We start from the raw sequence: 21,994 nt of genomic DNA on the forward strand, positions 1-21,994 counted from the left end.
CTGATATATTTTGTTTTAATTGTTATTTTTATTTATTTATGATGAGCTTGTCACCCTGAACTCGAAGCTTTGTTCACTTTATCTGCAGACAACTTTAAAAAGTGAACCTTTGAATAAAAAGCAGATAAATATTCCTCCTGTAACTTCCGAGCCGCTCCGGTTTTACCCTCATATTCATGCTTTATTATCTTATATTATATTATATGATCTGATATTTTGGTATTGGTTGAATGGTGACAGTCTGAGGGAAGCTGGTCAGTTTGTGCTTTTTTTTTGGTTGTTTTTTTTACATGTGTGATGTTTTTTTGTTGTAGAAGACGAGACGTGTTAGAAACAAACAAAATGATGACGTTACATAAAGTATTTTAACTGTTTCACTGCTGAATGTTTCCGTTAAAAGTGTCCAAATATAGAGATTTGTTTTGGGTGGAACTTGTTTTCCAGAATGTATTATTATTATTATTTGTATTATTTAAACACAAATTTATATCAGCAGAGCCGAGTTTAAAATTATATCTAGAGATTTATTGTGTAGTAATGAGTGCAGCTGGTTTCAATTTACTGTAAAAAAAAAATAATAATAATAATAATAAAGAAGATTTAAAAAAACATTTTTGGTTGACAATTATTTTTCACTTTTCAGAATTTCTTGGTGATTAAATTATTTTTTTCTTCGTCTTTATGAGCTTTTTAAATACTTCAAATATTTGGAGAAACCTGCAGAGTTAAAGTTAAGTAGAGTTAATTAGTCTAAAGTAAAGTTAATTTACAGGACACAAATGTTTATTATTACTGGGAAATACATTTTCATTTTTCATTTTATGGTAATGAAATACTTCCTGAATGGAATCTACATTTTACAATATATTTTACAGATTAAATAAATAATATTAAATCACTTCTTTATATATTAGAGGCAGGTTTTGTTTGCTATGTTTTAAGAGTAAACATGAAGGGAAGAAGTATTAAGAAGTGTCATGTCATGGTCTACTTTTGTGAATTTAAAGCAGGCATGCAGTGAATCCTAAATATTATATCCTAATGTTTAATAATAATAAAAGTATTTGCAACTTTTTTTATTGTGGTTTTCAGCATGAAAATGGAAGAAGTAATATGTATTTATTAATTCATTTATTTCTTACATGTTCATTTTGGCATGGTCTACTTTTGTGGAAAAAATAGCATTACAAGTTTACATTTCTTGGTAATAAAACTCACGAGTGCTTCTTAATGAATGGTAAAACATCATTGGTTCTGTTTATTATTGGAATTATTATTAATTTAAAGCAAGCATGCAGTGAATTTTGAATATTATATCCTAGATTTTTTTGCAACTTTTTATTGTGGTTTTCAGCGTCAAATAAAATTATTATTGTGCATTTATTGATTCATATATTTCTTGCAAGTTCAGTTTGGCATAACACTGTTGTGGAAAAAATAGCATTAAAAGTTAACATTTTTTACTAATAAAATACTAACTGTCGTATGAGAGACATGTCGATGGTTCATACTGACTGGAAAAACATAATTTGTTCTGTTTATTATGGGAAAAATATATGAATTTAAAGCATGCAGTGAATTTTGAATATAATATCCTTATTTTTATTTTAATGTTTTATTTTTTAAAATTTGATTGTGGTTTTCAGCGTGAAACATGGAAGGAAGTATTTTTTTTAATCAAAAAATAAATAAATTATGTATTGATTAATTTATTTATTTCATGCAAGTTCAGTTTTGCATGGCATAGTCTACTTTTGTGGTTTATATTTTTTGTAGCAATAAATACTAATTAGTGTATAAGAGACATGCCGAATTCATGAGTGGGTCTAACTGAATGGAAAAACATCATTGGTTCTGTTTATTATGGGAATATTTATACATTCAGAGCAAGCAGTGAACTTTGAATCTAATATCCTAATGTTTACTTCAATTTTTGCAACTTTTTATTGTGGTTTTCAGCGTGAAAAGGGAAGAAGGATTATGCATTTATTGATTCATTTATTTCTTGCAAGTTCTTGGTTTTGTATAACAGTCTACTTTTGTGGGGAAAATAGCATTAAAAGTTTACATTGTTTAGCAATAAAATACTAATTATTGTATAAGAGACATGCCGAATTCATGAGTGCTTCTAACTGAATGGAAAAACATCATTGGTTGTGTTTATTATGGTTGATATTACGAGTTTAAAGCGATCGTGTGTTAAATGTTGTTTTTGCAGACCAGGGTCCGGAGCTGAACGGGATCCAGCTGTTGCACTTGCGCGCATCGTTACCTTTAAGATGCTGCTGGAGGAAAAAGCCTGTTTTAGTCACCCAGACACCATTTTAGCGGAGAGCGGTCCGCGGCGGCTGGCGGTTTGTTTTTATTTTTTTTAACATAAGAAGCGGAGTGTGTGAGCCGGTGCGGGGCGGATGAGCGGGCCGAGCGGGCTCCTATAAATGTCGGATTTCATTATTTGTCGGCCTACCGTGAAGACGCGGTGGCGGCGGCGGCGGGGGCGAGAGGGACGGACCGGGACGAGCCGCGGCCCGGGTCCGTGAGGAGGGGCGCATCGGAATACTTTCCCTTTAAAGCGGAGAGGGACAGAGGGGGTGAAGGAGCGATAAAAAAAGAAAAGGAAGAAAAGCGCGAGAGGGAGGGAGGGCGAGAGAGAGGGAGAGAGAGTTTGAAAAAAAGAGAAAGATGTCACCCTGCCGAGTGAAACACCGAGGCGGAGCCACGCACCGAGGCCGACCGGGAGCGCTCTAGCTCGGGGACGAGCTGCACGCAACGCCGAGGCTCGGGAGCGACGCTGCGGCCTTCCTCCGGAGCTACCGCAAAAAACAAAACAAAAAAAACAACAACAGCTGCTATGATTACTAGCACAACATCCTCTTCTCTATTAAAAATAATCTCTATTTTTGCATGCAATTCATCATTTTATTCCAGTAGACATAAGCAAATATTAAAAAATGCACCATTAAAGCAAGCATGAACCATCTTGTCGCATTTATATTAAAAAGTCTTTCCAGATTTACATATTAACACCAATAAGTATCAGCCGATCTGAGCCGAACATCGCCCGGTGTCATTATTTATTTCGCATTAATTAACCGAGCAGGTGGAGGAACAGGCCGCGGGTTTTGTTTTCATAGCCGCAGTCGGAGCGTCTCTCCCGGCTGCTCCCTCCACCCTCCCCGCTCCCCCCGCTCCGCTCCCCGGCCGGCTGCACCATGGACACCTCCTGGAGCAACTTCCTCTTTCAGGTAGGACCATTAATGCTGCAGCGGCTGGTGGTGGAGGGTTTATTTAGGGAGGAGGAGGAGGAGGAGAAGGAGGTGATGATGGGAGGGGGGGGAGGGGGAGGGGGGTCTGAGATTCCTGCAGGGGGTTAGAGGAGGAGGGGGGTCACAGAGGGGTCAGGGGTCACCCAAACATACTCCTATCAGACCTTTAAACCTGCTTTAACCCTTTGATGCACAACATGAGGCTAAAGTGACCCGACTGCGTTTTTATGTTCGATATCTTTTTGCAATAAATCATTATTGAGTTTTTCAGCTTTTGCTCAATTAACTTGAGGAAAACATTTTTCTTCATAAAGTATGAAGGGAAAAATGGAAATAATGATCAACAAGATATTCAAAGAATACTTTGAATATTCAATCATAAAAGAAATTGATTTGAAAGATAGAGCAAAGAAATACACAGCCAGCATGAAATAACATGGGAAATGAATGTGGGTCATTTTTCACCCATGTTGTGCATCAAAGGGTGAAGCCTCCTGTTATGTTGCAGGTCAAATTGACCCATTTCAAAGTTTAAAAATCTTTTTTTTCAATTTTTAAAGTATTTTTTTCATGAAAAGAAAAAAAATTAAAATGTAAAATATCGTTTTTTAAAAATCAGTGTCATGTAAAACCATTGTATTTGTAGGTCATTCCAATGTACATTGAAACATTTTTTTAGCATGCATTTTTTATGAAAAACGAGTGAATTCTAATTGAACCTGATCTCTGAGAGGTAAAGAACACCACTGCACTGACTGAGATGGTTAGTAATGGAGTTATTAATGAAATATAAACAATGTTTATTGGGATTTTTTATTCTCTGACACTTTTGGATGATTAAACATGCCTCAGGACAAATTTACAACTAAAAACTCAAATGCATAAATAAATAAAAAATATGTACTTCTAAGTTTAGTTTTATTCTCCATTCTTCTGAACAAATAAAATACTGCAAATATTCAGAGAGCGTTAAATTACAGTACGCAAATATTTATCATTCTCATTTCCATGTAATCCACTACTTGTTGTTGTTGTTGTTGTTTAAACTTTTTATTGGGTTTTCAGAGTGAAACATGCATGAAGAAATGAAGAAGTATTTTAAGTACAGGCGTTAAGAAGTTATGTATGGAAGAAAAACTAAAATGCATAAATAAAATAAAACAAAAAATTGGAATAAAATGGATGTTTTACAAATTTATTGCAGGTTCAGTTCAAATATAGAGACAACACAAATATAGTGTAGCTCTGAGAACTTTAGTGGAAAAAAATAGCATGAAAAGTTTAAATTCTTAGTAATAAAATACTTTTTGGCGAATAAGTGGTGTTATCTTTTTATTGTTGTTTTCAGAGTAAAACATACAGTTAAAACTATTGTTCAACTTTATTCAATAAAGATATGTGAAAAAAAATAAAGACATAAAATCGTAAAAAATCAGATATGCATGGGGGATTGGGTGCAATACATAATAATATTGATTATATTTTTTATTTAATTTACAAATTTATTGCATGTTCAGTTCAGATATAGACAGCAGTGTAGTAACGTGTGAACAGCATTAAAAGTTGAACTTATTTAGTATTAAAATACTTACAGGCTTAATAAGCGCTTCTTAATAAACGTTTAAAATTCTGCAAATATTCAGACACTTAATTTCTAATCTGCAAAATGTTTTGCAAATCAAGTTTAATTAATATTCTATATAAGGATTACAATTGGTTTTATTTTTAAGATTAAAAAACATTTTTTATTTTTCTGCCTCCACATTCAGACACACATTAACTTTAAAGTGTCAGAGGCAGTTTTATATATATATATATATATATATATATATATATATAAAATTTAAAATTCAACTTCTTCTCAATGTCCATATAAATGAATAATTAAATAATGGTAAAAAATTTTTTTCAAAGATCACAGAGAGGATACAGAAGCTTTATTTATTTCTCTAATCCTGGGATCAATAACTCTGTTAACCCTTTGGATTCTGCCCGGTAACCAGAGTCTGTGTGTCTGTCTGTGTGTGTGTCTCTGCAGACTCCGTCAGCTCAGTCTCAGCCTGAGACTCCGCTCCAGTCAGAGATGCTGCCGGAGCTCAGCGGCGTCACACAGAGTCCTCCGGCCGACATCGCCACGCCGCCGTCCACCGTCGACACGGCGGCGCTCAGTGAGGAGCCGCTGCCCGGTGAGGAGGGGGGCGGGGGGCGGGGGGGTCAGGACGAGGTATCTGGAGCACGGCTTTGTGATGTGAACATGTTCAGGAAGAAAAGCACAGAGGAAGTTCATGTTACTGCTTCATTCAGTCTGTACAGAACATGTTGAACATAAAGGATCCAAAGGTCTGCAGAGAGAAGCAGCAAGCGTTAAAAACAATATGTAAAATACCCATTTGGAATTAAAAGAAAGCACCAAATTTGCACGTAGAAAGAAAAATGCAGATTATTAAAGTCCCGGGAAAATTAAAGATACTTTTTTGTGCTCCTGTGTTAACAGACAATAATCTCTTGATATATATCTATATATATATATATAAAAACTTTATATAAACTTTATTTGTATAGCACTTTTCTTAACAAAGTTACAAAGTGCTTTACAGGCAAGAGATAAAAAACATAGTGGAAGACAGAAAAAATTACAATAAAACTAAAAAAAATGTCAAAAATCATTGTTTCAACATCAAAATCCCCTTTTTTTCTCTTCGTGTGAAACCAAGTGAAACTGTTTCAAATGTTTGATGACTCATCCTGCACAAAAATAAATATTCAGTCAAATTAAACTGGTAGTATTAGTAATAATAATAATAATGATAACACAGATATATTTTTATATGATAAATCATTCCTAATTGCTGACGTCAAATCATTCAAAACTTCCTGAAGTTACAGAAACTAAATGTACTTAAAGTCACTAAAGTAAAAGTACTCAGATTGTTTCATTTATTCTTTAAATGTTTGTAACAATTCACGCCGACACAGCAAATTAACGTTACCACAAAAAAGAGTGACCGTTCAGTTATAAAAATACAAAGGCTAGAGATTATTTGATAGCAACAAAGAGTTTATTTATAAATAAGGGTGATCCCAAAATGAGGGCATGTACAAAATAACAGAAAAAGGCCTTAATCTAGGCTGAAGAGTCTGAGTTCACTTTTAAGAAAAAATATAATCCCCAACGAAAAAAAGAGGTATTCCACAAGTGAAAAAAACAGCAAACGGTAATCCACCAAAAAATATATAATCCAGCAAAGGAAAGAAGGCAGCACTCCAGCCAGGGAAAAGTTTCAATCCAGCATCAATGAGACTAACAAAAAGAAGGGTGAGGGCCTTTACTCCCCCAAAGGGAAAAACACTTCAGCCACTTACAGACCTGCAGCATGCAACTATGTATCCACAGGCAGTAAGTCGATGACCGTCTCAACAAATCCAAATAGGCTTTTTAGCCAGTGTGTTGAGTCTGTCTCTGTGTTCTGTCTTCCTCTGTCTTCTCACTCTGTTCACACTGATTTCTCCCCCTGTTCTCCTCACCTGGCCTTGCATTTGTCAATTCCCAATCACCCCTCCCCCGCAGCACACCTGAGCTCACTCTCCTGCAGCAGGTCACCTGACTCTGCAGGCAGCAGGCTCACACACACAGACGCTCAGGATTCATTTAATTGGGTGGCAATGTCACAGTCCCCCCCCCCCCCCCTGCCGGCGGTATCAGGGGCGAAGCTCCGTAATAGGGCTTAACATTCACCACATTGATTGTGTCCTGTCTGTCTCGGTTGTCTAGCCACGCAACCCTGTAGTTCACTGGGCCCAGCCTTTTCTTGATCTGAGCTGGGCCTGACCACCGAGGGGCTAACTTGGCCGAAAAACACTCAGAGGCCTTGGACAGAGGGTGAGCCCTGACCCAGACCAGATCTCCCACAGAATATTGCGCAACTCTCCTGCGGGTATTGTAATATCTGGCTTGTCTGGCTTGGGCCTCCCCTACTCTCCGGCTGACCTCCTGCTTGAGGTTTTGCTGTCGCTCCAACAAAGTGTACTGAGGATGAGAGGGAGTAGGAGCCTGGATGAGCCTCTCCAGAGGACCTTTGAGAGTTCTCCCCATCATGAGTTCAGAGGGTGAGTGGCCCGTCGTCTCGTGCTTGGCGCTGTTAATCGCAAACCTGAACTCCGGGAGCCACTTATCCCAGTCTCGGTGGTTGTCTCTGACGAAAGAGGCCATCATGGTTTTCAATGTTCGGTTGACTCTTTCAGTGAGGTTAGTCTGGGGGTGGTAGCTGGTAGTCAGTTTCTGGATCACTCCCCATCTTTTGCACAGCTCTGAGAGCAGCTGGCTGGTGAATTGGGGCCCACGGTCGGAAAGCACAAACTTTGGAACTCCCCACCTGGTGAAGATTTCATCCCTGAGGATCTGGCAGAGTTTGGGGGCTTTGCTATCTCTCAGTGGGAAAAGCTCCACCCACTTGGTGTAGTAGTCCACCAACACCAGCAGAAACACATGACCTTTCTTGCTCCTTGGCAAAGGTCCCATGAGATCCACTCCCAGCATCTCCCCCGGTTCCTCCACAACCGTGGATTGTAGGTACCCTGCAGGTTTCACATTCTCGGGTTTAACTTTCTGGCAGGTGATGCATTCTTTGACATGCTGCCATACGTCTGTCCTCACTGACGGCCACCATGCTACCTCAAGCAGTCGCAAAAGAGTCTTCATGCGGCCCAGGTGACCCCCCAGTGGGCTGTCATGGAAGTACTGGAGGAAACGGTTGATCAGGGATTTTGGGACCACGAGTTGATATTTCTTCCCATCGCCCACTGTAGGTACAGTGCGGTACAGGAGATCTTGTTGCAATTCCCATCCAATCCTGTCCAATTTCTGGCCTCCCTTTCCAGCTTCACTTCTCCAATCTATCAAAGTGTTGTCACTTTTTTGGGCAAGGGCAACCTCATCCAGTGTTGCTGGAAGATCCAGAGAAAAGGGCCCAGTCTTGGAGGGTACACAGGCAGCCATCACACCTTCACTGTCCACAGCCACAGCTCTAGAGAGAGCATCTGGCACTGCGTTTGTGCATCCCTTGCGGTAACACACCTGAAACTGGAACCGCTGAAGTCTCAGTGTCCATCGTGTCAGCCTGGAGGTGGTTTTGGGCGCATTGAATGCCCATGCTAGGGCTGCATGGTCAGTGTAGACCTCGAACGGGACACCCTCCAAATAGTGCTCCCACTTCTCCACAGCCCAGACCACCGCCAGACACTCTTTCTCTGAGGTTGAGTAGTTGAGCTCCGCCCCTCTTAGGCTGCGGGAGGCATAGGCGATGACTCTGTCTCCCTCTGCCGAAGCCTGGGTCAGAACAGCCCCCACTCCGACAGAACTGGCGTCCGTGTGGACTTGAAACGGAAGAGAGAGGTCGGGTTGTGACAAAACCGGCGGCTTCATCAAGGCAGACTTCAGTCTCTCCATGGCCAGCTGGCACTCCTCTGTCCATTCCCATCGTTCACCTTTGCGCTGCAGACGGTTCAGGGGGGCAGCCATCTCAGAGAAGTGTGGAATGAACTTGTGGTACCACCCCACAAGACCCAGGAATCGCTTGAGAGACGTGATGCAGGTAGGGGGGGGATAGTTGGTCACGGCTGCTGTTTTGTCTGAATCAATCTCGACTCCGGCCTTGGAGACAACATGGCCCAGGAACTTGAGCTGTGATCTAAAGAAGTTGCACTTCTTCAGGTTCAGGGTGAGGTTGGCTTGGTGGAGCCTGCTGAACACGGCTTCGAGGTCCCTGACATGTTGCTGGCGGCTGGGAGAATAGACAATAACATCATCGATGTATACGAAGCAGATGACCCCTCGTAGGTCACCCAGGACCCTCTCCATCAGCCGCTGGAATGTTGCACCAGCGTTCTTCAGCCCAAAAGGCATCACCTTGAAACGGAAGAGGCCGAAGGGAGTCACAACCGCAGTCTTGTCTTTGCTCTCCTCCTCCATCTCCACTTGCCAGTAGCCAGATTTGAGGTCCAGCGTGCTAAAACACTCCGCACCGTGCAGAGACTCCAGGATGTCATGGATTAAAGGCATAGGGTACGCATCCATGGGCGTTTTGGCATTCAGCCCTCGAAAGTCCACACAAAAGCGAGGAGACCGACCTGGCGCCAACACCATGACCACAGGGGCTCCCCAGGAAGAATGACAGGGCTCAATAATGTCATCAGCAAGCATCTTATCCAGATGTTCCTTAATGAGCTCCTTTTTCTGAGGGGAGACTCTATATGCTCGGGACCGCACAGGAATGGTATCAACCGTATGGATTGCATGTTTCAAGACACTGGTCCTGCCGACTTTGTCTGATGACAAGGAGGTCCATTTCCGTAGCAGCAGCGTCACCTCACCTGGCAGGTCTAGCACTTCTTGCATAAGATTCGTCGAGGGCTCTGACGGCGGACAGGAGGGGATAGCAACGTACAGGCTGTTGCTGGCGGGCCGGGCCTTCCAGGAGAACTGGCCCAACCCCCGACGAAGGAACGAAAACTGAGTCGTCTTCCCTCGTAATTTAAATCCATAAGTCCTTGCTGCAACGCTGATCTGAACGCCTGTCTGCTGCAGGAGGTTTAGGCCCAGGATTAAGGGGAAAGCCAGGTGACTGTCATCCATGATGTAAGTGTCAGAAGTCCAGACCGAGCCATGCCACACGAATGCCAACTTTACCAGTCCCAGAGGCATGTGGGCCTTTCCATCCGCCAGGGCAAAGGGCTGGTTCGCAGCCGTATTCAGCTTCTCTCCTGGTCTGGCCAGTTGCGCCCACAGGCTCTGCTGCATCAGGGTATAGGTGCTGCCAGTGTCAACAATTGCCTCACCGGTCCGACCCCTGATCTCCATCGGTACCACGAGGAGATGTGGAAGCTCGGCATCAGCCATGGCCATGTGGAAGGATGGGCCAGGGGATGGACTATCATGTCCGTCTCTGAGTCTCTGGCTTGTTTTTTTCACTTTTTGCTTCTCGGGTGGTTTCTGGCTGTGCACTTTGGCCCAATAGTCTTTTTTGGCTGCCCAGTCTCTTTCTACCATGGAGCCCACCTTGACCAGCTGCTCCACGGTGTGACAGGTTCCGCGTAAGCTGCTGACCAGAGAAGGATTGCAATTGTTCATTATTCTTCGAACCATCTCTGATTCGGCCATGTCAGGCTTCCACTTTAGACACAATGCTCTGTAATCATAAGCAAAGTCTCTTAAACACTGGTCAGGAGTCTGGACCAAGGACCTCAGCTTCTCCTCCACCTCAGTCATATAGTCAGTTGGTAGAAAAGCACTTAGAAATGCTTGTTTAAAGTCTCTCCAGTTTTTCACCCTGGACTTTTCAGCCACCCACCAGCTCCTAGCTGGACCAGTGAGCACTGCAGAAAAGGAGGCCATGAGTGCAGAATCAGAAAGGGGCCGCAGGGATAAAAAGTTCTCACACTGCTCCACAAAATTGATGACCTCTGTTGCATCTCTGTCTTCCCCGAAGGATGGAAACTCAATCCGGACAGGTGGCTTTGCATACGCCGACTGAGAAGAAGAGGCTGCTGTAGAGTCCTGGGGTATCTCACTGAAGTCACCGGACCACCGAGGAGCTGTGCGTGGCACTTGAGGAGAACTTGTAGCCCTGACTTTACTCAGCTGTCTTCTCCACCTTTCATCTCTCCTCAGCAGGCAGTTCACGACGGCTTGTTCCAGCTGAGTGATACTGCGCCTCGTCCCTTCCTCCAGTGCCTCGAGCTTTTGGTCCACGTACTCCCGTAGGCTCACCTCTCTGTTCACGGCACTCTCGCTGGCGGCTTTGCTGGTTTCCTCGAGGTCCAAGAGCCTGCTCTGGAGGAGATGGATGGAGTTGGTGATCTCCGCGGCGTCAAAGGAGGGTCGACGGGAGACATCATCGACACCTTCCTCCCCCTCGTCATCGTTATCCTCTTCCTCCAAATACATGTCACTCAAAAGGGATGAGATCTCTGCGACCGGCTCCCTGAAAGTGACAAACGGTCCAGGCTGGGGGGGGATGGGTGAGTGTTCCTGAGCTGCATTGTCCTGACTCAGCTCATCTAGACTCTCCTCAAGATCACCCTGTTCTACGCCCGCCATTGGAGAGGACGCTACTCTATCGATAACACCAGAATGCTTGTAAAAAAAAAGTAGTCTCTAGCCAAACTGAACGGTCCCCATACTGGCCACCATCTGTAACAATTCACGCCGACACAGCAAATTAACGTTACCACAAAAAAGAGTGACCGTTCAGTTATAAAAATACAAAGGCTAGAGATTATTTGATAGCAACAAAGAGTTTATTTATAAATAAGGGTGATCCCAAAATGAGGGCATGTACAAAATAACAGAAAAAGGCCTTAATCTAGGCTGAAGAGTCTGAGTTCACTTTTAAGAAAAAATATAATCCCCAACGAAAAAAAGAGGTATTCCACAAGTGAAAAAAACAGCAAACGGTAATCCACCAAAAAATATATAATCCAGCAAAGGAAAGAAGGCAGCACTCCAGCCAGGGAAAAGTTTCAATCCAGCATCAATGAGACTAACAAAAAGAAGGGTGAGGGCCTTTACTCCCCCAAAGGGAAAAACACTTCAGCCACTTACAGACCTGCAGCATGCAACTATGTATCCACAGGCAGTAAGTCGATGACCGTCTCAACAAATCCAAATAGGCTTTTTAGCCAGTGTGTTGAGTCTGTCTCTGTGTTCTGTCTTCCTCTGTCTTCTCACTCTGTTCACACTGATTTCTCCCCCTGTTCTCCTCACCTGGCCTTGCATTTGTCAATTCCCAATCACCCCTCCCCCGCAGCACACCTGAGCTCACTCTCCTGCAGCAGGTCACCTGACTCTGCAGGCAGCAGGCTCACACACACAGACGCTCAGGATTCATTTAATTGGGTGGCAATGTCACATGTTGTTGGATTATTGGTTTTGTTGCATTTAGTTAATCTTGTAAAGATAAACGCTCATTTTAACTATTTAATATACTTTATGTGCTTTAATTTATAGAAAAAATGTTTCATCACATTTATTTATATATATATATATATATATATATATATATATATATACATATAAATTATGAAAAATAAAATAGAAATTCAGCTTATTCACAATGAATATGAGTGAATAAATAATGAAAAATAAAATAGAAATATATAAGATAATAGCAATATTTCAGTTTATTCCCTGTGTCCTTATCAAAAATAATAATAATGAAAAATAAAAAATAAATATTTCAAATAAAAAATCATCTTATCTCAATGTCCATATAAATAAAAAATAATGAAAAATAAAATAGAAATATATAAGATAATACAAATAATTGCACTGTAGAGTAAAGTTGAAAATTGCACTTTAGATAAAAGGTGTTTTTTTATTTTGTTGTATGTTTTTCATTCATCTAGAAATCATATTTTATATATATTTTCTGTATATTTCTGTATATTTTGTGGTCTGGTCTCCTCTGACTGTGCCGTCTGTCTGTAAGTCAAAGCCCTGGTGAAGCCGAGTCGTCCGGCTCACATCTGCGCCACCTGCAACAAGGAGTTCAAGAACAGCTACAACCTGCGGCGCCACCAGTCGGTGCACACGGGCATCAGGATGAAGGACCGCGCGGCGCGGGAGAAGGAGGACGGCGGCAAGAAGCAGACGGTTCCTCTGTCGCTGCTGCACCTCACGCTGCCGCTGCAGCCCGCCGCCCCGCCCCCACCTCCCCCCGCCACCGACGTCCTCCCCCCGCCTGCTCAGCTCGCCAGCCAGGAGAGCCAGCCGGTGTCTGTGTCCATTGCCCCGGCAACTGTAACCATGGCTGCGCCGCCTCAACCCATCCAGGCAGCCGTGGTGGTGGTGGGCAACATGGAGCAGGTGGCTTACCCATATACATGGATCAATTATACAAGATAACATTTTAAAAAATTATAATAATTCAGCTTATTCTCAGTTTCCATGTACAGTCATCAATTATAGAAGATAATATAAAAATAATAATAATAATAATAATAATAATAATAATAGCAACAATTCAGTTTATTCTCAGTGTCCATATACAGTCATCAATTATAGCTTGTTCTCAATGTCCATGTAAATAAATAAATAATAATAATAATAAAAATAAAAAAATAATAAAAAAAAATATATATATATATATATATAATTCCGCTTATTATCAGTGTCCATAGAAATAATAAATTATAGAAAATAAAATAAAAATATATAAAATAATAGCAATATTCCAGCTTATTCTCAATGTCCATATATAAAAATCAATTATAGAAAATAAAAAAAAATAAAAAATGGCAATCATTCAGTTTAGTCTCAGTGTCCATTAACATTCATCAATTATAGAAAATAACATAAAAATGTATAAAATAATAGCAATAATTCAGCTTATTCTCAGTGTCCATATCAATAAATAAATAACGGAAAATAATATATAAATATATAAAATGAAAATTCAGCTTATTCTCAGTGTCCATATATATATATATAAATACATTATAAAAAATAAAATAAAAATATAGAAAATAACAGCAATATTCCAGTTTATTCTCAGTGTGCATATAAATACATGTATACATAATGAAAAATAAAATAGAAATATATAAAATAATAGCAATATTCCAGCTTGTTCTCAATGTCCATATAAAAAAATCAATTATAGAAAATAAAAAAAAAATAAAAAAATGGCAATCATTCAGTTTAGTCTCAGTGTCCATTAACATTCATCAATTATAGAAAATAACATAAAAATGTATAAAATAATAGCAATAATTCAGCTTATTCTCAGTGTCCAGGTACATTAATCAATTATAGAAAATTAAATAATAATAATAATAATAGCAATAATTCAGCTTATTCTCAGTGTCCATATCAATAAATAAATAACGGAAAATAATATATAAATATATAAAATGAAAATTCAGCTTATTCTCAGTGTCCATATATATATATAAATACATTATAAAAAAATAAAATAAAAATATAGAAAATAACAGCAATATTCCAGTTTATTCTCAGTGTGCATATAAATACATGTATAAATAATGAAAAATAAAATAGAAATATATAAAATAATAGCAATATTCCAGCTTGTTCTCAATGTCCATATATAAAAATCAATTATAGAAAATCAAATTTAAAAAAAATAATGGCAATCATTCAGTTTAGTCTCAGTGTCCATTAACATTCATCAATTATAGAAAATAACATAAAAATGTATAAAATAATAGCAATAATTCAGCTCATTCTCAGTGTCCAGGTACATTAATCAATTATAGAAAATTAAATAATAATAATAATAATAATAGCCATAATTCAGCTTATTCTCAGTGTCCATATCAATAAATAAATAACGGAAAATAATATATAAATATATAAAATGAAAATTCAGCATAATAATAATAATGCAGTATCATCTCAGTGGCCTGACTACATTTTATATTTATATTTATTGTTTATAATATATCTAATTGATTATGTCTGTATATTTTTACCTACAAGAAGTGTGCATTATAATTTAGAAATTAAATTTAGAAATGTATAGAAAATATCAGCTGTATCATGTGTTAGAAAGGGTTAATCGACAAAAAATGTATCTGCCACTGTTTTCATAATAATTAATCCTTATTATTAATTTATTCAAGTGACAAAACCAAACATATATAAATATTTACTCTGATTTCTTTCAGATGAAAGTTCTCAGATATCTGTGTGTGTGTGTGTGTGTGTGTGTTCTCAGATGTCTGCGTATTAAAGTTGTGACTCTTTGTGCCCCTCAGACCCCACCCCAGACCCCGACCCCCCCGGTGAGGAAAAACCATGCGTGTGAGGCGTGCGGGAAGGCCTTCAGAGACGTGTACCACCTGAACCGCCACCGTCTGTCCCACTCCGACGAGAAGCCGTACTCCTGCCCCATCTGCCAGCAGCGCTTCAAGAGGAAAGACCGCATGAGCTACCACGTCCGCTCGCACCAGGGCGGCGTGGAGAAACCCTACGTGTGCCCACACTGCGCCAAGGCCTTTTCCCGGTATGGCTCCGGTAACACACACACATGTCGTACATATACAGTTGGAAGAAATAGTATGTGAACCCTTTGGCCTCAGGGCCTGGACCACTTACTATCATTGAGGGGAAATTAATTCCTAATTTTATCAAGGTATTCTACTGGTTAATGTCAGCATGGCTGTCTGCCAGCTGACGATCAGTAGAAGTTGGCTGATGCAGCAGGACAATGACCTGAAACATCAAAGTAAATCTTCTACAGGATGACTTAAAAAAATAAAATCTGATTGGTTCAGTCGGAGCCCAGACCTCAATCCAACAGATGCTGTGGAACGACCTCCAGAGAGCCATTCACACCAGACATCCTCTCCATGTGGCTGAGCTGAAGCAGTTCTGAAAGCAAGAATGGTCCAAAATTCCTCCTGAACGGTGTTCAGGTCTGATCAGCAGCTATCAGAAGTGTTTGGTTGAGGTTATTGCTGCCAAAGGAGGTTCAACCAGTTATTAAATCAAGGGTTCATTTCCTTTTTCCACCATCACTATGAATGTTTAATGGATATATTCAATTAAGACAAATATTATAATTGTTTGTGTGGTTTTAGGTTAAGCACGTTGTGTTAGTCTATACTCTGGACTTAGATGGAGATCAGATCACATTTGATGACAAATTAATGCAGAAAACTAGGTAATTTCAAAGGGTTCACGTACTTTTTCTTGCAACTGTATACCTCAGATAATTAAACAGCTGATTCTCCTTTACAGCGCCTCATTGATGCTCAACTCAACCTTTTAATGTACATAATCACACCAGGTTGATGGCTTGAGTCCCTAAAACAAACAAAGTCACCAAAGTGACAACAAAGACTTAAAGTCACTAAAGTAAAAGTACTCTATATTAGTGCTTGTGTATTCTATATATGTTGTTGGATTATTTGTTTTGATGCATCAATTTAATCTTGTGAAGATAAACGCTCATTTTGCACTGAAGAGTACATTTTTTGTATGTATATATATATATATATATATATATATATATATACAAATATTTAAATAAATAATGAAAAACAATATAGAAATTGAGATTATTCTTAATGTCCATATGAATAAATAAGTAATGGGAAAAAATAAAAATATAAAATAATAGCAATATTTCAGTGTATTGTCAAAGGTCATATAAAAATAATAATAAATAAACTGATGAAGAATAAAATAGAAATATATATAAAATAAAATAAATATTTCAGTTAAAACAAACATTAAACATTCTTGTTTATAATTTTTTTTGTGGTTTCTTTCGGAGGATTTTCAAAGTTTTATTCCCACCAAGTAGCTGCACAAACTTTTAACAGATGATGATTATTTTCATCGTCAATTCATCTGTTGATTATTTTCTTTCCTCTGATTTGGTTCATAAAATGGTTGAAAATGTCCAAGACAACGTTGTTAAATGTTTAGTTTTGTCCACAGCTCATTTCACTTCACAAAAGGAGGACAACAAACAGGAAACATTCATATTTAAGAAGCTGGAAACACAGAAATTTGACTTTTATGCGCTGAAAGCTTTATCCGATTTTGGTGTTTTATTTGTGTAAAAAATGAAATAAAATCTATGTGATGAAATAAAAGCATCAACAACCAGTTAAACTAGTCAAATCTAGTGTGAAGATGAACCATCTTGTAGTTTATACTAACTTGTTTTGTTTGTTTGTTTGTTTTCAGACCAGACCATCTCAACAGCCACGTGCGGCAGGTTCACTCTACAGAGAGGCCGTTCAAATGCACGGTACAATCTTCTGTCTGATTCAAATAAATTAATAAAAGGAGGAACAGTTCCTAAAGCAGTAAGGAACATTCATTTCCTGCCTTTATTTTTCTCCTCTGTCTTACTGAGATGATGAAAATATCTATTTTCTAAATTCTATATACATATTAAAACATGTATCCTATAACATGAGTTGGTTTAAGGTGGTGGTGGGCCCTCTGACTGTTTAACAGCTGATTTTTCCGCTATTATTCTCTCCAATCACCAAAAACAGATTAAATCTGCTCATTTCATCCATAAACAGTAGGGTTAGGGTTAGGGTTAGTACAGTAGTAACAGTAGTAAACACAATGAATGTTTCCCTCCAGTCCTGTTTGTTTTCTCATGTTTCCTGTTTCACTACGTGTCACCACAGACGTGCACGTCGGCGTTTGCCACCCGGGACCGTCTGCGCGCCCACCTTGTCCGCCACGAGGAGAAGGTGCCGTGTCACATCTGTGGGAAGCTTCTGTCGGCTGCCTACATCACCGACCACATGAGGGTCCACAACCAATCACAGCACCACGCCTGCCACCTCTGCAACCGCAGTACGTCCTCGACATGGGTCGCTCTCTGCTGCTGCTGCTGCATGTTGCTGCATGTTGTTGCTGCATGTTGCTGCTGCATGTTGCTGCTGCATCCTGCTGCATGTTGTTGTTGCTGTTGCATGTTGCTGCATGTTGCTGTATGTTGTTGCTGCATCCTGCTGCTGCTGCATGTTGTTGTTGCTTCTGCATGTTGCTGCTGCATGTTGTTGCTGCTGTTGCATGTTGCTGCATGTTGTTGCTGCATCCTTCTGCTGCATGTTGCTGCATCCTGCTGCTGCATGTTGTTGTTGCTTCTGCATGTTGCTGCTGCATCCTGCTGCTGCATCCTGTTGCTGCATGTTGCTGCTGCATGTTGTTGCTGCTGCTGCTGCATATTGCTGCTGCATGTTGCTGCTGCTGTTGCATGTTGCTTCATGTTGCTGCTGCATATTGCTGCATCCTGCTGCTGCTGCATGTTGTTGCTGCTGCATCTTGCTGCTGCATGTTGCTACTGCTCCTGCATGTTGCTGCTGCTGCTGCATGTTGCTGCATGTTGCTGCTGCATGTTGCTCCTGCTGCATGTTGTTGCTGCATGTTAATAAGTCTACCCTGGGACTTCCTTTGAAGCTGTTAATAATAGGTATGTGTGTGTGTGTGTGTGTGTGTGTGTGTGTGTGTGTGTGTTGCAGGCTTCACCACACTCACCTACCTGCGTGTCCACGCTCAGAAGCACCACGGTCAGGAGTGGAAGGAGAGCGGCGGGGCGCGGGGCGGCTTCGGCGGGACAGGGGCGGGCGGCGTGCTACTCTGCCAGCTGTGTGGCGTGCAGTGCAAGACGGCGACACAGCTCCAGGGTCACATGGGCACCCACGCCAACCAGGGCGATCCCGGGCCCGATCCCACCAGCGCGGGCCCCGTGGGCACCACCAGTGTGGCCGTCACCGTGTCCAGCGCCAGCGCCGTGGGACTGCTGGTAACTGACTGCTCCAGTATCGCCCCGCAGCCCCACAGCTAGCAGGCTGGGGGGGCGGGGGGCAAGGGGGCATGGGCGGGGCTGGGGGCGAGGCTGGGGGCGAGGCTGGGGGCGAGGCTGGGGGCGAGGGCAAGGAGGTTAAACGGAGACACAAGAGGACGAGAGGATGGGAAGACAGAGTCCAAACCAGGTGAGCCAATCATTCCTCTTCATTTTAGTCGTTGAGTGTGCTTGTGATAGCCCACTATATACTATTCACCAGGCTTAATCCTATTTATTCTTCCGTTTCTTCCATGTTTTTTTCGATCGACTACTCCTCCCAGAGTTTTGGTCGCACATACACTAAAAAGGTATCAAATTGACTGTCTTGACCATGACAAGTGTGCTGTGACTTTTCTAAGGGTTTTGGTAAAAGGTTTTCAAAGTATTCGAATAAAAACACACCAAAAAATCCCTCCAATGTTACCTTATGGAGAGGCTAGAGTGGATGACATCATCGCTAGAGTGCAGATGGAGAGAAAAATTTGTCAAAAAATAAATTTTGAAACTGCGCTCAAGGCCGCAGATGCAACTCTACAGAAATAATTTATGCATAGAAACGTAGGAAAATTGGTCTTCTAACTCACAATCGTCTGCTAAATCTGTCAGAGTTATAGTTTGGGCGCAGGACGCACAGATGCGCCACCAACACGCACCCACAGCCTCATAGACCGCCATGGTAAAAGGTGGGAAAATTTCTGGAGGAAAGCAGAGGTACCAGTTTCTTCTGATCACTCTAAAGAAACAATTTCTTCATTTTTCTTCACAAAACTCAGGATGCTCAAAGTGAAGTCGGTTCACTGATAGGAGCTACGGTTTGGCCAAAAAAGCTTTCTTTTCAGACGAACTTTCAGCTGTTTCTCTCTCTCTCTCAGTGGCGTCAAATGCTGCGGTTGTTTGCTCTGCTCTGATTGGTGGCCGCCACGGCCCTGGTTGCTTGGCTACCAAAGTCTGAATCTCAGGCTGAAGGTGGTGTTTCAAAATAAAAGCCTGCAATGTCCCGAAATTCATTGTATGTTAACAGATGGGTGTCTGGTGGATTATTTTTTTTTTTAAGTTTCAAAAACCTACATGCAACCTAATTTTTAACAGCCTATTTGTTCTCTCATATGAACAGACACATGTTGAAAGCTTGATCTGTCACATACCTCAGCAACGGTAGAGATAATATACTGTAAACTACTCGGCAGTGTCAATAATGTATGGCTGACATTCACAGGCCAGAGTCAAGCACACTCAACATTTCTTTAGAAATGTTCTAGTTTCCTTCTGCACTCTACCCACTTTACTCCTCTGAAACTTTATTTTTTATTTTGATATTCATACTTATATATTGTTATTGTTACCTATTTTATTAATTGTTTTTCTTATATTATCCTGTATTGTGGTTATTTTTATAACTTTGGAGCAATTTCGAACCAGAATTTCCTTCAGGATTAATAAAGTTCTATCTTATCTTACATTAAAGTTATTTAGCGTTTTATCCAGCTGTTTATGTTATTTTAAATATTCAATAGTATAATACATAATGATTATCTCATTGCAATGTTTTGTTATGAGAGCCTGGAAGTCTATTTAATTTGTTTTGGTTGTAGTTTATTTATGTTTTATTTATCTAGGATTATTTTAATATTTCCTTTCCACATTTCAATTCCAATGTTTAATATTCTCCAGATTTAAAAATGAATTGCTGTGGAAAAGGATGTACTTATTATACCCTAATATCGTTATAAAATTAAACAATACAACGATACTATCGTTTATCGTGATAGTTTCTGGGAAAATATATCGTCCTAAAAAATGTGTTATGGTGACAGGCCTACTGGATAAACATAAATGCAATAATAAATAAACATGAGATGCTTTATGATGATATTTTGTGGTATTAACCTGCTGCGTCTCCTCAGCAGACTGCACCAGGTGGACTCAGACGGAGAGAAGCCGCGTAGATGCCGTCTCTCCTCCTCACCGTGTTTCCGCGTGGACGGCAGCCTTTTCTGACCTCTTTTCCCTCCGGCGCCATCAGCGGCGTTAAACAGACGCTGAGAGACACAAACGGTACAGAGCAGACAAGCTCATTCTTCTCGGAGGACTTTAATGTGATTTTTCTTTCTGACGTGGCGTAGCGGTTAGCTCTTTCTCTCGGCCATCATGTCTTTGTTTTGATGACGTGCACAGCCTGTCATGATTTTGTAAAGTTGATGTTTTTAGATAATTTATATTCCATGATATCAGTGTTTGTTTATAACCTAGAGACATAACACGACTTAACTTAAATCTCCCTTAATTTATGACTCCAGTTTGCCTTTGTCAGAGTCTCAGAGCAGGGAAGCTTCAGGACGGATCAGCTGTTTCAGACGGGCCATCGTGTAAATACACTTTTATAAAACCTGATGAAGGCAAACTACTAGTTGTTTGTGTATATTTCCCCCCATGGACACTGAATGTGCATCAGTTCTCTGCTTCATATGGTCTTTGCTCTGTCTCTGGATGCTGATTTGTAATTTGTAGCTACCTTGGTACATGGTGACACATTTTCTGTGGCTGTGCATATTGATTGTACTTGATGCATCGTGCATAGCGCCTCGTTAATTAAAAAGCAGTAAAGTGCATGAATGAGTGGATTCACGTGGAAATCATCTTTATGAGTGTCAGAACACATCTGAGGTACTTTACTCACTTTATTCTACTTTCACTGCATTCACCCGACAGCTTTATATTATATTAATACTTTTTAATGTGTTAAAAAAAATACATAAATAAATAAATGTCAGGATATAAGTAGGGTTTAAATGAAAATGGAAATAAAAGATATATATTTTTTAATAATATAAAATTATAGAAATAATAGCCTGCACGGACCTTGATTATGAAAGGCATAAAGTTTAGAGAGAATAACAAAATAAAAAAATATTTTTTTAAGAAAAGATAGGAAGAAATCCAATTACAAATAATTCCAAAAATTAATGTAATTAAAATATGAAATATAAATATTTATATTTTTTATTAGGATATGTAAAATAAATAGGGGGATGAAGCATATTGATTTAATTATTGAATGAATGATTCATTTTTCATGTGCTTAATTTTGACCATTTTTTCAATTCTCCAGTAAAAAAAAAAAAAGGTTGCATTTTCCACCAAATGTGTACATTTTTTCTGCAGCAACTAATGAGACATAATTGACCAAGAGAATTCAGTTCATATACTCATATCATAATGTTATATTCTTTCTCAATTATTGTTAAATTTAAATTATACATATGTTGGACGTTTACTGCAGTAATCTGAATACCTCATTTTAGTTTTTATTTTTATTTTAATCAGAAAATGTCATTAAAAAAAAACCATTTATGAGGCTACAGTCCTCGCTGCAGCTGGCCCCGGTTC

General features: G+C 40.0%; 2 protein-coding genes and 1 long non-coding RNA gene across 4 annotated transcripts in view; all 3 read left to right on the plus strand.

Moving 5' to 3' along the window:
• cdipt (CDP-diacylglycerol--inositol 3-phosphatidyltransferase (phosphatidylinositol synthase)) overlaps positions 1–272 on the plus strand; it is an 8,635-nt gene extending 8,363 nt beyond the window's left edge. Inside the window, exon 6 of the mRNA XM_059348663.1 lies at positions 1–272. This exon is cut by the window's left edge and continues 2,866 nt beyond it. The gene's annotated coding sequence lies outside the window, so the exon portion shown is untranslated.
• A 2,020-nt stretch (positions 273–2,292) lies between these two features.
• LOC131983849 (myc-associated zinc finger protein) lies at positions 2,293–18,607 on the plus strand. The gene is made up of 7 exons (XM_059348662.1): positions 2,293–3,245; positions 5,305–5,452; positions 12,752–13,128; positions 15,042–15,289; positions 16,984–17,047; positions 17,442–17,613; positions 18,282–18,607. Exons 1-7 carry the CDS (start codon positions 3,213–3,215, stop codon positions 18,605–18,607), a joined length of 1,368 nt encoding a protein of 455 aa, XP_059204645.1. The 5' UTR covers positions 2,293–3,212.
• A 61-nt stretch (positions 18,608–18,668) lies between these two features.
• LOC131983851 (uncharacterized) lies at positions 18,669–21,216 on the plus strand. Of its 2 annotated transcripts, none has more exons than XR_009395500.1 (2): positions 18,669–18,755; positions 20,515–21,216. It is a non-coding gene; the product is annotated as an uncharacterized LOC131983851 (long non-coding RNA). The 2 variants fall into 2 exon arrangements; XR_009395501.1 differs by having other exon boundaries at positions 18,689–18,755; positions 20,512–21,216.
• Positions 21,217–21,994: the final 778 nt, after the last annotated feature.

This window comes from Centropristis striata, chromosome 13, assembly GCF_030273125.1.
Source record: "Centropristis striata isolate RG_2023a ecotype Rhode Island chromosome 13, C.striata_1.0, whole genome shotgun sequence".
In the NCBI taxonomy this organism is placed as follows: Eukaryota; Metazoa; Chordata; class Actinopteri; order Perciformes; family Serranidae; genus Centropristis; species Centropristis striata.

Excerpts from the sequence above, each read along its gene's own strand:
- LOC131983849 (XM_059348662.1), top strand. The coding sequence starts at position 3,213 with ATGGACACCTCCTGGAGCAACTTCCTCTTTCAG. Across the intron at positions 13,129-15,041 it reads TGGTGGGCAACATGGAGCAG|ACCCCACCCCAGACCCCGAC; the intron begins GTGGCTTACCCA and ends TGTGCCCCTCAG. Across the intron at positions 17,614-18,281 it reads CTGCCACCTCTGCAACCGCA|GCTTCACCACACTCACCTAC; the intron begins GTACGTCCTCGA and ends TGTGTGTTGCAG.